Raw genomic sequence first — 13418 nt, forward strand, 5'->3', positions numbered from 1 at the left:
ATGTCCCCAGGTGAGGAGCGCAGGTGACGTTGGGCTCACGTCCCCGCGGGGGGAGAGTGAACGGAGATTCATCATGGGAATGGATGTGAAATGGGGCAAGGGACGGATTAATCCTGCTGGATGAGGAGGGGATCATACAAGAGCCTGCGCGGGGGGCCACGGCGCTTGGATTCTACCCCGGGTGTGGCCATGCGCTCTAGACTCCGCGAGGCTATAAATTGGAGGCTGCGAGTACTTGTGCTTCTCCATTGTTCGTGCCCCGCCAGTTCCTCTCTCTTATGGTTGCCATGCTTTGGCTGTGCTCCCGATCAGTTCAGCGGCAGCGAGTGGGTGAGAGTGTGAGTGAGTGAGTGAGTGAGTGCGTTGAGTCGGAAGAGGAGGAGGAAGAGGAGGAGGAAGAGGAGGAGGAAGAGGAGAGGTGTTGGGAGATTGGTGTTGGGAGGATTGTCAGGCTGGGGAAGGTTTGGGAGGCGAGAGGAGAATTGAGCTGCGAGGAGGACGAGGTGGGAGCCGTGCGGACGAAGAAGGATGGGGTGGGTGGACTTGGACTTGAATCTCCCTCCACCCCCGCCTGACCCTGACGGGTGCGAGGGCTTGCCGTCTCCTACACCGCAGCGGGAGCGAGTCTTTCTCGGGGGTGGTTCCGGGGTGGGGCAGGTCGGGCGTGAGGAGAAGGAAAGGGAGAGGGAGGGGCAGATTCTATTTGACGCGGTTGATGCTCTTACTGCTGGGGAAACCCTTAGGGTTTTTAATGGAGAGGCGGGGAAAGACGAGGTAGAGAAGAAAGGTGCGGGAGAAGAAGAGTTGAAAGTGGGGTTGGCGATGAGTAACGAGCATGGGCAGATTTTGGAGAGATTGGATGTTCCGAATGCGGTCCTTGTAGGTGCAGATGTGGATGTGCCGAACTCGACGTCGTTGCGTGAGAATAATGGGACCGACGGAAAGGCTGAAATGAGGCTTGATAGCGACGATGACGATGATGATGTAGTTTCTAGGGTACGCGTTAGAATTGAGGTTGATGCAGGGTTGGACGCGGGTGGAGCTGCTACGGAGCCTGAGAGCACTTCTGGTGGAGTAGAGGATAGTGTTGAGCAGCCTGTTGATCAGAAACCCGTTCGTAAGCGGCTGAGGACCTTGGGACAGCTGAGAAACCAAAAGATCGAGAAAAGCACTCCTGCATCGAGCCCTCTCTGGGATGATGAGAAAACGGGTTCTAGCTCCGTCCCTGCAACAGTCACACCTCAGTCTCAAGCCTCTAATCTCTCGAAAGTGGAAGGGGTGGATGGTGGTGATGGAGAGACTGCGGCTGACGGAATGAATTTGAGACGTAAGTATCCCTCAGAGACAAAATTGGAAGAGCTTGGCAGTGTTTCGGCAGCTGTTGTGCTTTCTAATCACGTTTCAACGGAAAACCTTAGTCATCAAGATGGAAAGATGCAGGTGGATGGTGAGGAAGCCTCTTCAGGGTCGAAGAAGAAGGCCGCTGGTGTGAAGGATGCAATTTCTGACAAACGTCGGCGGTCCATAGTGGTGTTGGATGGAGAAGCCCCGACGAAGAGGCCCCGACTACCCAGACATCCTTTGAAGAAAACTAGGTCATTCGGAGGGGTCATTATTGGAGAAAAATTAGAAGAAGCCGGTAAATCTTCTGCCAAAGCCTCAAACACAGAGTCTCCTCAGAGCAGCGAGTCTGGCAAAATTTCCAACAAATCGGAGAACGGGAAAGAAGTTGGGTCTTCTTTGGAAACTTCTGGTTCGGCTACAAAGGAGTTGAAGACACATGTATTGAAGGAAGATACGAGTGCTGATGACACCAACGGAGATATCGAGATGCCGCAGCAAGTTGACAAGGAGTCTGAGGTAGGTGAGGGTAGCTTAGCGTCTGAAGAAAAGCAGGGGGATAAGCCTCGCGACTCAAGTCTCAGCGTGACTGTACCTCGCAGGCCTCGGAAAATGAAGGAGATGCCTGTTCCTGCTTCTCGTGCGCCACGGAGTACAAGGCCTCCTCTAGCTGTGAAGCCCACTGAATTTATTAGGCCAACTGTAAAGAAACCGTCGACCGCAGCTCCTCTGCGTAGGCTTCCTTCAACTGGTGGTAATAGTTCCCGAACTGATTCGAGACCAGCTTTTCAGGACACTACCATTGAGAGGCTTCAGCGAGAGGCGACCTGTGGCAAATTGTGGCAATCTCCAGGTGCGTTTTTTTCTCGTATTTGGTAGCTTTTCCCCTAAGGCTTCCGGTGAATATCCTCAACAAATACCACGTCCCCTGATAACATATAACCTCAAAATTTGTCTTGTTGTACTTTTGGACCTGTCTGTGGTCGGGGCATACCTCGTCTGTCTAAATGGCCTGTGTCCTGGTCTTTGATAGATGCACTCGTGACGATTCGCCGATATTGTCACGAATAGGCTCGTCTCGCAGTGCTCTGGAAGATTTGGGATTAGTGGGGAATCTTTCTGTAAGTTTCGGTGTTAGGTGTATGATTTAATCAAAGTGCCCAACGCATTCGTCAAAGATACACTTAATTAGCGTAATCATAAAAAACCCTGGTTGAAGGTACAGTTAAAATCTACACAGACCTTAAGGACAATTCAAACTTAAGAATGACACGTTCTTCAACTATGCCTTCATGTTAAGTTTGGCTGCACAGTAGGTCTGAATTACATTTCAAAGTTAGATGATTCAGAAAGTGGGCCTAGCCAGTCATGTGGAGAATTAAGTACAGCTTTGATTGTCTTTCTGCCTCGTAACCCAAATTTGGTCTTAGCCATGGGGAGACTGTCCATTGCTTTGGTTCTTTCAGAGATTTGTGGAGTTACCTTCAGTCTATGATGTTTCTAGCAGTATCGTAAAAGTGAGCATGGTAGTTGAGCACGTGCACTAGATAGGGATCATATACCCTGATTAGGGTTTGAGTCGGTATAGTTTGACCTTTGCTTGGAATTTGACTTCTCCCTGTTCATGAAGTTGCGAGTGCACCCGTCGTGATATTTTGGATTCTTTTCACGGAAAGAGGCATCATTGCTGACTCTTTTAACCTCCTTGGGCATGGTGGAGGCGCCGTTGGTTTGCTGATGTTTATTATTTTCTGGAGTTCTTGATGAGCCTGACAGCGGATTGGTCAATACTTCACGAGACTCAGGGTGATAAATATATCTGATAACGTGTCTGAATAGTTGGAATAATAGTTCTTATCATCCCAAAATTACAAGCTTTCAATTCATTTTGGTTTGTTTAAGGTGAGGTTCGGGAAAAAGGGCCTGATGTGGGGCCATTCAGGCGCTCGGGTCGCAGGTATGCTTGAGGGTGATTTGTCTGTATCATCTCTTGCCTGTACCAATGACAGGCTGCTGCCTTGGACTGTGGCTAATGGGACTGTCAATGGCTGATTGTCAAACGTTGATGCATCATCCATGCATCTGATTGAGCACGGCCATATCTTCTGGAGCATGCAAGGCAAGGCACCTGGTGTTTTCCCTGCTAGATGTGAATGTTGGCAGATTATTGTTCTCAGACAGCTGTCAAGTAAATTCGAAGCAGAACACTTTCTGTTGTGACAAGGTTTTATGCCTGATTGAATATCCGTGATGGTTTCGGGAACCTTGTTGTTTGGACTTAATGCGGCTGTGAGCATTAGGCTTTTTTTGTTTTAAATGTCAATGATTTAAATTTTGAGGTGTTGCTCAAAAGCTACAGACCACGTCGTTCCTGCTTTGTGTTACTCCAGCTGTAAGGTTGCTGATGTTTCAATGTCAAAATGGGGTCGTTAACCCTTCTTGTTTTTAATTATCAACGTGGCCTGATATATCAACCATCTGTATACCTCAACGAGGTGCTAACTTTCTTCTTATGTCGCTGCAGGTGACGCCGACTTGCAGAAAGTTCCCGGCAATTTTTCATCCGTGGAAGATTATGCTAAAGTATTTGAACCTCTACTCTTTGAAGAGTGCCGAGCGCAGCTGCACAATGCTTGGGAAGAACTACTAGAAGGAACAACTGGTGATCCTCACGCAGCTGTCACGATAAAAATGTGTGAACGACGCGAACGAGGTACTGCATGCGACCTGCAACTTTAATTTGCGACCGTGACTGTTTTTGGGATTTGCCTTTGGTATTAAAAGCCTTGAGCGTTCTTTAACCTTTCGTTAGACTTGCTAAAACAATAGTATACTAGTGGATTCGTTCTCCTCAAAAATTGACAGTTTTTTATATTGTCAATATCTCAGGGTGGTGGGATGTAACATTGATGCCCATGGATCGCAACCGAGAACTTCGTTTCAAGGAAGGTGATGTTGCTGTTCTTTCTACGCCGAAACCTGGTTCTGGCATTAAAAGAAAAGGTCGTTTGAAGGATAGCAAATCAGAGAGCGCAGAGGAAGGGCAGATAGCAGGTCGTGTGGCAGGTATTGTGCGGCGCTACATACCAATTGATGTTCGAGATCCACCTGGTGCTGTCCTTCGATTTCACATTTCTCAAGAAGACATGAATAAAGAGGGGTAAATTCTTCTGTTCCACTTTTAGAGTCGAAAGATTCAGATCGTGGGCTTCTTGTTAGTTGTGATTGCATAATGCTTTTTACATACTTGGGACATGCAATTGTTGTTCACATGTTCAATTTGGATTGGTCTGATTGAAGGAACCTATCATTTTGCTTCAGCGTCTTCAGGTTGAAGAAATTTTTTAAGGTTAAGAAATCTGCTTGTCGTACTTGCTAATTATCTCTTATGAAGGATGTGATCATAGCGTGTTTAGCACCATCTCATCTATGTTTGTGGTTTCTGAATTTGTGGTTGCTTGCCGAATCGGTTCTATTTTGAATCAGAAATGGTGAAGCTGACAGTATCACAAATCCCGTCCACACTCTACAACAAATCCAGCAGGCAGGAGCTTCTTGGTTTTTGACAGTGATAGGGGGATTTACTACAACTCAGCGTGAGTATTCAGCTTTACATCAGATGCCGAATTTTCGCCCACAGGTGTGCTACATCCCACTTTTCTTGCTATCCCTTATATTGGGAATGTAAAGGCCCGTTTTATTACAGCTTCTGCACGTAAGTCGTAGGAATGCTAATTATGGGTCTTCCTGCTCCCTAGGTAGTCATGTTGACAACAATCAAAACTGAGCAAGTCCTTGACCTGATTTTAATTATCATCTAATACCGATGCTGCTAATTATCTTGACAGATGATGAATGCTATACTTCATCCTAAGGCAGAGTTGTTCCCAGGATATGCTGATACAGCGCCTCCTCCTATGCCAGACTGCTTTACAGCTCCATTTATACATCACTTACACAGTGGTTTCAATGTTCCTCAACTTGCGGCAATTCAATGGGCAGCTGCACATACTGCAGCTGGGACCTCAGAAGTTAGTAGCAACTCTTCTGGTGGTCAGCCATGGCCCTTTACGCTTGTACAAGGACCTCCTGGAACAGGAAAGACTCATACTGTGTGGGGTATGTTAAACGTTATTCATTTAGTTCAATATCAGCGCTATTATACAGCTCTTTTAAAGAAACTTGCTCCGGGTAGCGTGTCTTCTGAAGAGTCTTCGTTGTCTAATGGTGGAGATCATTACGGTGATGGTGGAGGGACCATTGACGAAGTTTTACAGAAAATGGATCATAATTTAGCGCGGGTTCTTCCAAAATTGTGTCCCAAGCCACGTATGTTGGTATGTGCCCCATCTAATGCCGCTACGGATGAGCTTCTATCAAGAGTGCTAGATCGGGGTTTCATTGATGGAGAAATGAAACACTACAAGCCAGATGTGGCTCGCGTCGGGGTGGATACAGCTTCACGTGCCGCACAAGCGGTCTCTGTGGAACGCAGGACTGAACAACTCCTGGCTATGGAGCAACCACATCTGATGCGTTGGCTTCAGCAATTGCGCAACAAGGAGGTCACCCTTGGTCAAACTGTGATGAGTCTTCAAAAAGATCTTATCGATGCGGCTGCCATGGCACGAAGTCAGGTATGGTTCTCTCTATGTCATATTGTAAGACAATTCTGTTATGTCCTCCTCGCTTCTGTCGCTTTTTTGACATCTTCTATTCGCCTTCTTCTTGACATGATACTTCACTATTGACAGGGTAATGTGGGAGTTGATCCGGAGGTTTTGGCATTCCGTGACCAAATGCGAGATGGTAAACTGCAGCAGTTGGCAGCAGTAGTAGAAGAACGGGATAAAGTATTGGTGGAAATGTCACGTCTTTTTATCATTGAGGGCAAGTTTAGACCAGGGAGCAATTTCAGAAATGAAGATGCACGAAGAAAACTTGAAGCCAGTTTTGCTAATGAAGCCGAGATCGTCTTTACTACCGTTTCCAGTAGTGGGCGGAAAATTTTCTCTCAACTTTCTCATGGGTTTGATATGGTGGTCATTGATGAGGCTGCCCAAGCCAGTGAGGTTGCAGTCCTACCTCCTCTCAGTTTACGAGCAGCCCGATGTGTCCTTGTTGGCGATCCCCAGCAGCTTCCAGCGACTGTGATCAGTCGTGCTGCCGACACAATGAAGTATAGTCGTAGTCTGTTCGAGCGCTTCCAGCAAGCGGGGTGTCCAGCTATACTTCTCTCTGTACAGTATCGCATGCATCCTCAAATTCGAGATTTTCCATCCCGTTATTTCTATCAAGGCAGGTTAGTTGATAGCGAAAGCGTTAAGGCTTTGTCGGAGGAGGTGTACCACAAGGACCCACTTCTGCAGCCTTATCTTTTCTTTGATATAAGTTTGGGTAGAGAATCACATGCAGGTTCTGTGTCTTATCAAAACAAGATGGAGGCCCAAGTAGCCGTTCACCTCTATCAACACTTGCAGAAAACACTTGCTGATGAGGCCGGAGGTGGTCCTCCTGCAAATGTTTCAGTTGGTATAATTACCCCTTACAAGCAGCAGCTGCAGTGTCTGGAGAAGGAGTTTGTCGCCCTCATTGGATCAAACGCTGCCAGTAACGGTGTTTACATCAATACCGTTGATGCGTTCCAAGGACAAGAACGTGACGTTATAATGATGTCCTGCGTTCGGGCTTCTAGTTATGGAGTTGGTTTTGTTGCTGACATACGACGGATGAATGTTGCTCTTACTCGAGCTCGACGGTCGTTGTGGGTAAGTTGATTAAAGTAATACATTTGGAACTCGTATGTTAGGTTGTGAGTACTTTCATCTTCGATTTTTGTTAGGTATTTCCTGAAATGTTTTAGATCATTGTATAACGCTTTTTTCACGTAATGTTTTGATTGCAGGTGATAGGGAATGCCTCAGCTCTTGCACAATCGGAAGATTGGGCAGCGTTGTTGGCAGATGCTAAAGATAGGAGATGTTTCGTCAGCTCCACTACCTGTATCCAGAGAGGACTTCTGCCAGAGCCCGTAGCTGGACCTCCTATGGGAAGCTCTGGCATCTTGCACCCTCGTCCTGGCGGTCTCATGAGTAGAGGTCGTGGCATGAGTGGTCCTCACGGTGGGCGTCATTCCTCTTCAGGTGATGACAAATTCCAGCTTTTCTTGTACATCTATCACTTTTCAAGCTCCGCTAGTTTTCCCCTATTTGTAAATGAACGCGATGTGTCGGATACTAGCATGCATGCTCACCTTTGCTGAAGAGAAATCTTTAGGAAGGTAGCGTTATGGAAGTAGGTGGCAACAGATGGAGATCTTACAGTAGAGATTCAGAGTACATGGATATTAGTTCACTATGCTGATGTCTACGTGTGTCATCGCCGTCCTCGTCATTTTGCTGACGTCTATGTGAAGCATGCTAAGCTTGTGCTGATATAAAGAGAAATGTTACAGGTCGGCATCAGTACAACAATCATGCTGGGGAGGGGTCCCATTGGCGGGGTCGATCGAACAGTGGGGTGCAAGAGAGGGGACCTGATGGACGAGAACTGTGGCAGCGACCACCCTATGATAGATCATGTAGAGGACAGCGAGATGGCCCTCGTGCCCCCGGTTTTGGTCCGCAATTTCAGCATCCAAGCCGCAGGAATAAAGGGTTGTGACAGTACCATCTGGTTATCTAGAACTAAAAAACCAATTGATGCTGGCTTTTCCTTCTCCACATGAACTTGCAACCTAGCCTCGTTCATTGGCTCGAGATTTACGATCCGTTGTGCTTGAGGAGAATTTGCGCTTGGCACACGATTATGGCTCTGGTGAAAGATGCGGTGTCCATTGACTACAGCATGCAGTTTTATTGTATCATCAAATATTTGATACAGATATTCTGGCAAGGAGCCCTCTGCAGCCATTTTAAAGCTTCCGATTCTGGATGCCAGGAAACCAACTGGGAGATTAGTTTTCAACCAAGGGTCGCACCAAGCTTTTACAGCGTGAAATCAGATGACGCCTAGTTGAGTTGTGCCCTGCATGATTATTGTGGTGCCGTGGATTGGGAAATGGAGCATTGTAATGCCCAAGATCCCGGCGAAGGCTACGACAAAGATTTGTACAAACCAAGTAAAACAACGTTGTCACTACCAAGTTTTGGACATTCTTGGTAAGTAGTTTGTAAGTAAATGCCCGAGGTGTATCACACTAAGCAACTTTGTAGTACTATGCCGAGAGTGCTTTTAGTGTAGAGCGTCACAGCCTGAAATGCGTAGTCGATGGCAGTAAAATCTTTTTCATTAGAATCAGGTTCAGGTGGTTCCAAATAAAATACAGAGGTAAACATTATGTGGCTCACGGCTATGCGATCAACTAGGAATTCTTAACTCATGTTGATCCATTCTCTTGATAACCACTCTCAGAGGACATTCATTCTGATCTGTTCCGCAGGCATTCCTGGTATTTTCTTTCACACCCTTGATAATATAGGCAACATAATTAATCTTATACGTTCTTATTGTAAAGCTTGCCCATACGGTAAGCTTTTCTATGTGTAATTCGGGATACCAGTTGATCGCTAAGGTCAAACGTGTTTCTGACCTACATTACTGATGTTTGTATTATATCCTCAAATAGTAGGTGTAGAGTTAGCACTTGATATGGAAGCGATGATGTGTAGACCATTGTATATTTTATACTAGCAAAAGATAGATATATGTGATAACAACTTTAGTTCCATACCATCGTGTAACCAATTGGTTACTTATTCAATGCTGTTTGTCACAAATGTCTTTTGGATAATACAATGAAAAACTTTGGCATTTGTCAATTTTCCAACTCAGAACGGGTTCTCCAATTGCTTGTGTACTAACTCAACATTCCTGTGGTATATCGTAGCCCTCTGATGTCCCAGAGGTTACCCAAACCGAAGTTCAATTCTTTGTGAATCTATCAAAACATCTGTTCACTAACACTTCATATCTTACAAGTGGAGGCTCTCTTGCATGATGTCTCTGGGAAACTGCTACTTAGTATCTCTAGAGGCTATTTGGGGTAAGTTCTGAATAACCTTCAATTGTATAATTGGAGGCATAGTCTAATCCATTAATTCTGCTTACTGTAGGAAAAACCTGGTTATGGTTGCTAGATGAGAATTTGTGGGCCACAGAACTGGGATGTGAAATGGCGAAACCTAAATTATACTCCAAAAGTTTGAAGTTTACAGTTGAACAAAATATCATTTACTAAACGAAATCTGAACAGTCAAGAAGGATTACTGTCAATTCATCAAAAAAAATCTTTTCTGAAACCATGTGACGGTCAATCCTTGTCCTCTTCATATCCTCAAGCTTCATCTCGTAGGCAAAGGCAGCCCTCAATTTCAATCTCAGTGGCACGCAACTAATCACATCAGGAGGGGGACGAACCACAACAATGTCAATTTGATCACCAAAAGCTTGTTTGTTGTTTCAGTGATCCTATCTTCAACGCAGCAACTTCGCCGTCATGGGAACCTACTTGAAAGTTGTGAAGGAAGTTAGAGTGATAAAAGCTGAAGTAATTCGACATCATCCTGCCATGGTTGATGATCACCCTTTACATTATTGTGGTAAAATTATAGAAACAGACTGAGAATTATTATTCCCAAATCGACTTTGTAATTGCAGGTACAGTTGGATTATGTTGAATATCTCAGCGAGGAGCTTGATTGGCGAGTATGATAAACGAAGTAGGAGATGGTATGACATTTAAGAAGACCTTCGACAGAAGGAAATGACCACCTCGCAGTTGCACCACACAACGAAAGAAGTGTGGAGCCTGGGTTAAAGAGAATTCTGCTGCTCTCAGTTGAAACAAATTTTATGCTCTCAGGAAGTCTTGTTTCAACAATGTCATTTGATTGGATTGTAAATGAAAAACGTAGAGTTTTCGAAGCTTGGAATTAGAATATACTTGCTAGTGGCAGACAATGCCAGGTGGAGAATCTGTTTTTCTTCTCCACAATAAAACAAAGCGTCAGAATAAAAGTACTCAACTGAATCACTTCACCTTTAAATAAATGCACAATCACGACTATCTTTACCCAGCACATTTTCATCTCTAGAGAATCACCGATTTGGACTTTAAACTCTGGTTCAATCTCAAATGCCGAGTAGATACAACACACTCATGGCTGAAGTCCACTTAACAACGTCGTTAAGACTTGATGACCTCTCTTTGAAGCGTGCAGAGTGTTGCCTTGATGGCATTAGAACCCATAATCATCCATGAATTCATATTTATATCCAAGAAATCACCGACATTCCCTCAATACTTGAGCTCCTCCATTTCAGCCACAAACAAGAAATTGTTTAATGTGTGGCTTCCAATTTAGTGTTTTCTTTCGGCTGCAACTTCAGTTCAAAGATTTTGACATACCACAAATAGTTGAGGCCCAACCTCTAGTGAAGGGAGTTTATGCCCCAGAGGACTCCCATGACCATCACTACGTCGAGAAAGAAACCTGGAAAAAGATACGATGTAACGTACATGCTGGTAGTTGAATAAAAATACTCATATTCAACTACCAGCATGAATTCATGCAAGCACTGACTATGAGAAGTTCAAAACCTGTTGGACTCTTTTTGGCTGAAACCAACTTGCTTAATTCGGGAGCTGCTGCAGGTCACATTTTTTGAATAATATGCGGTAGGTCGTTTTCGAAGAAAAGATCAGGGCACAGTCTAAGCATTTAGCCTATGTATAATTAAGCACTCAACTGTTCAAATCCAAATACCAAACGAATTCATCTTCAGCCAAATGAAATTGACATAGTCTTTCCTGCACATGTGCATTATCTCGAAACCTAAGCTGCTCAACGGTTTTTGGAAGAATAGAATCGGCACCAACAAAAGCATAGAATCGAGTCCACGATCACTGAAAGATTCACCTTCTCCCTCATCCTCCTGATCATCGATTTCGTGGCGAAAAATTGCAATATACGATGAAGAAGTCCATTCGGGGCGTCAAAGAGAGCCAAAAGGTGCAAAATCGTAATAGAGAATTCCTATGGCTGCAATGGATCCAGAAGAGTGCGTCTATAGAAATACTCAAGGAACAAAAACTACCCGCTTGCTCTGAATGTCACCATTAGAAACTATTGCCAGCAATGATTGAAGCAAAAAGGCTTGGAGACAGCTCCGACACATTCAATGACCTCAGCAATGCAGAAGTGCATGCTTTACGCCCAGTCATATTTGCTGTTGGATCACCTTCAAGACGTCATGTTGTCAACTACTTTCCGGTAAGTTCGATATAGATGTTGGAACTATAATAACATTTTTTTGTCACCTATCACATCCATCCATGAGTGAAGTCCATAAATAGATATAGTTTGAATTAGATGTGAGCATAGAAAACCAAGTGTTGCAATGAAAGTTCTTTTGTATAGCTCAATATTGTCTACAACATGCAAACATACAAGTTTAACTTGATCATAGACTTTCTTCAACACATAATGAGAGATTAGTCAATTAACAACTTGAAAGATTTCACTTCATGAAGTTAGATTAGTGAATAACAAAATGTGCATCTTTTCACAAGAAAATTGTGCCACATACTCCTTGTGTATATTCTTGATGCAAAACTCTACATGCTTGCATATACCAAGAAAATCAAATTTTCTTGACCCGAGATATTGGTTGAGAGTGTAATGCATGCCTTCTAATGTTGAAGACATAGAATTGCCAAAGTGGTAAAACTTGGTTGTCTAAGCAATAAAAAACATCTCCTTGTATACATCAATTCATATATTTTTAATATACGTAATTTCCTTGGAAAAATTGATATTTCAAATCTTCACAAAGATAGTACATAAGGCTTCAAACTTGTCATTAGAATTTCCTTAAAAAAATTGATATTCCAAAAAATACAAAAATTAGGCCATGATGATGTAGAGTATATTTGAAAAAGAAGATCCATATAATTTTATTAAACCCAATACTAATTCTTCTACTTACAATGACAACATAGAGATGGGAGTAGGAGTAGTAGACATCACTACTATATTACGAGTGTTCAATGTCAACTGCAAATGGAAGCGAAGGACAAAGGCTATTTTTTACAACTTTTCCTTATTCCAAACATATACCATACTATCCTTGATATTAAAGATCCTAAAATTTCCTAGAACCACCTCAAGAACAAACACAATTTTTGACACCATAGTTATATTCAATTAATGAAAATACTTGCAAATGAACAAATACCAAGTTTTTACTTCTTTTATGCAATATGTTAACAATGTTATTAGGAATCCGAAAGCCATAAATTTGATGCAACTTCTAATAGCCATAGTATATAAAATTTTATATTGTTTACTAAATAGTATTGAAAAAATAAAAATTTACATGTAAAATGAAAAAACTTATCATCTTTAGAAGAATCATAGAATTGTTTGTATATAGAAGAACTAATGCAATTCTCAAAAAATTCTACAAACTTATCAACAAAGCCTTCATTATATGGATTCAAAATATCTATTACAACAAACTTTAGCAAAGTCACCTACATCACCAAAGATGTAATTGACATGGATCAAATAGTCTTTAAAGATTCTACTATCACCAATAAAGACCATTGTAAAGAATATTCATCTATTGTTGATGCGGTGTCGTGTTGTAACACGACTATATGGTGAAAATATAAATGAAAAATATTTTATTAATATTTAGTCATCTTGGATGTTAGGAACAGTGGCCAATTCCAGTGCCAATATTCAGGGGCCAATTAATGTCACCCCATTGCAAGTTATACCACCGTACGTGACATCAGTAATATGCTCTATCAACATCATTGAACTAAGTATCCTCTGTACCAACGGGACAACCAGGATCATTTTCTAATCCTAAATGGAACAAGCCTAGTAGGTATATACCAATGGAGACACCCAATATGCTTGATGGGGGTGCAAGAAGACCACTTCGTTGTTTTCGTTGCAGATAGATTGATCATTATGCTAGTGAATGTCCTAATCCTAGAGCTAGTGACGATTACACGTAAGTGTGTGGAAATTGCAAACAGTCGGGGCATACTTATCAGCAATGTA

At 43.2% G+C, this 13418-nt stretch overlaps 1 protein-coding gene across 1 annotated transcript; it reads left to right on the top strand.

The window, feature by feature from the left end:
* Nucleotides 1-264: 264 nt before the first annotated feature.
* Nucleotides 265-8839, top strand: LOC112295693 (uncharacterized). The gene is made up of 8 exons (XM_024547549.3): nucleotides 265-2194; nucleotides 3866-4054; nucleotides 4231-4501; nucleotides 4828-4981; nucleotides 5190-5978; nucleotides 6096-7109; nucleotides 7247-7484; nucleotides 7796-8839. Exons 1-8 carry the CDS (start codon nucleotides 529-531, stop codon nucleotides 8002-8004), a joined length of 4530 nt encoding a protein of 1509 aa, XP_024403317.1. The 5' UTR covers nucleotides 265-528; the 3' UTR covers nucleotides 8005-8839.
* The last annotated feature ends 4579 nt before the right edge of the window (nucleotides 8840-13418 follow it).

This window comes from Physcomitrium patens, chromosome 19 (assembly GCF_059467195.1).
Source record: "Physcomitrium patens ecotype Gransden chromosome 19, ASM5946719v1, whole genome shotgun sequence".
NCBI lineage: Eukaryota > Viridiplantae > Streptophyta > Bryopsida > Funariales > Funariaceae > Physcomitrium > Physcomitrium patens.

Excerpts from the sequence above, each read along its gene's own strand:
- LOC112295693 (XM_024547549.3), top strand. The coding sequence starts at position 529 with ATGGGGTGGGTGGACTTGGACTTGAATCTCCCTCCACCCCCGCCTGAC. Across the intron at positions 7,110-7,246 it reads GAGCTCGACGGTCGTTGTGG|GTGATAGGGAATGCCTCAGC; the intron begins GTAAGTTGATTA and ends TTTTGATTGCAG. Across the intron at positions 7,485-7,795 it reads TGGGCGTCATTCCTCTTCAG|GTCGGCATCAGTACAACAAT; the intron begins GTGATGACAAAT and ends GAAATGTTACAG.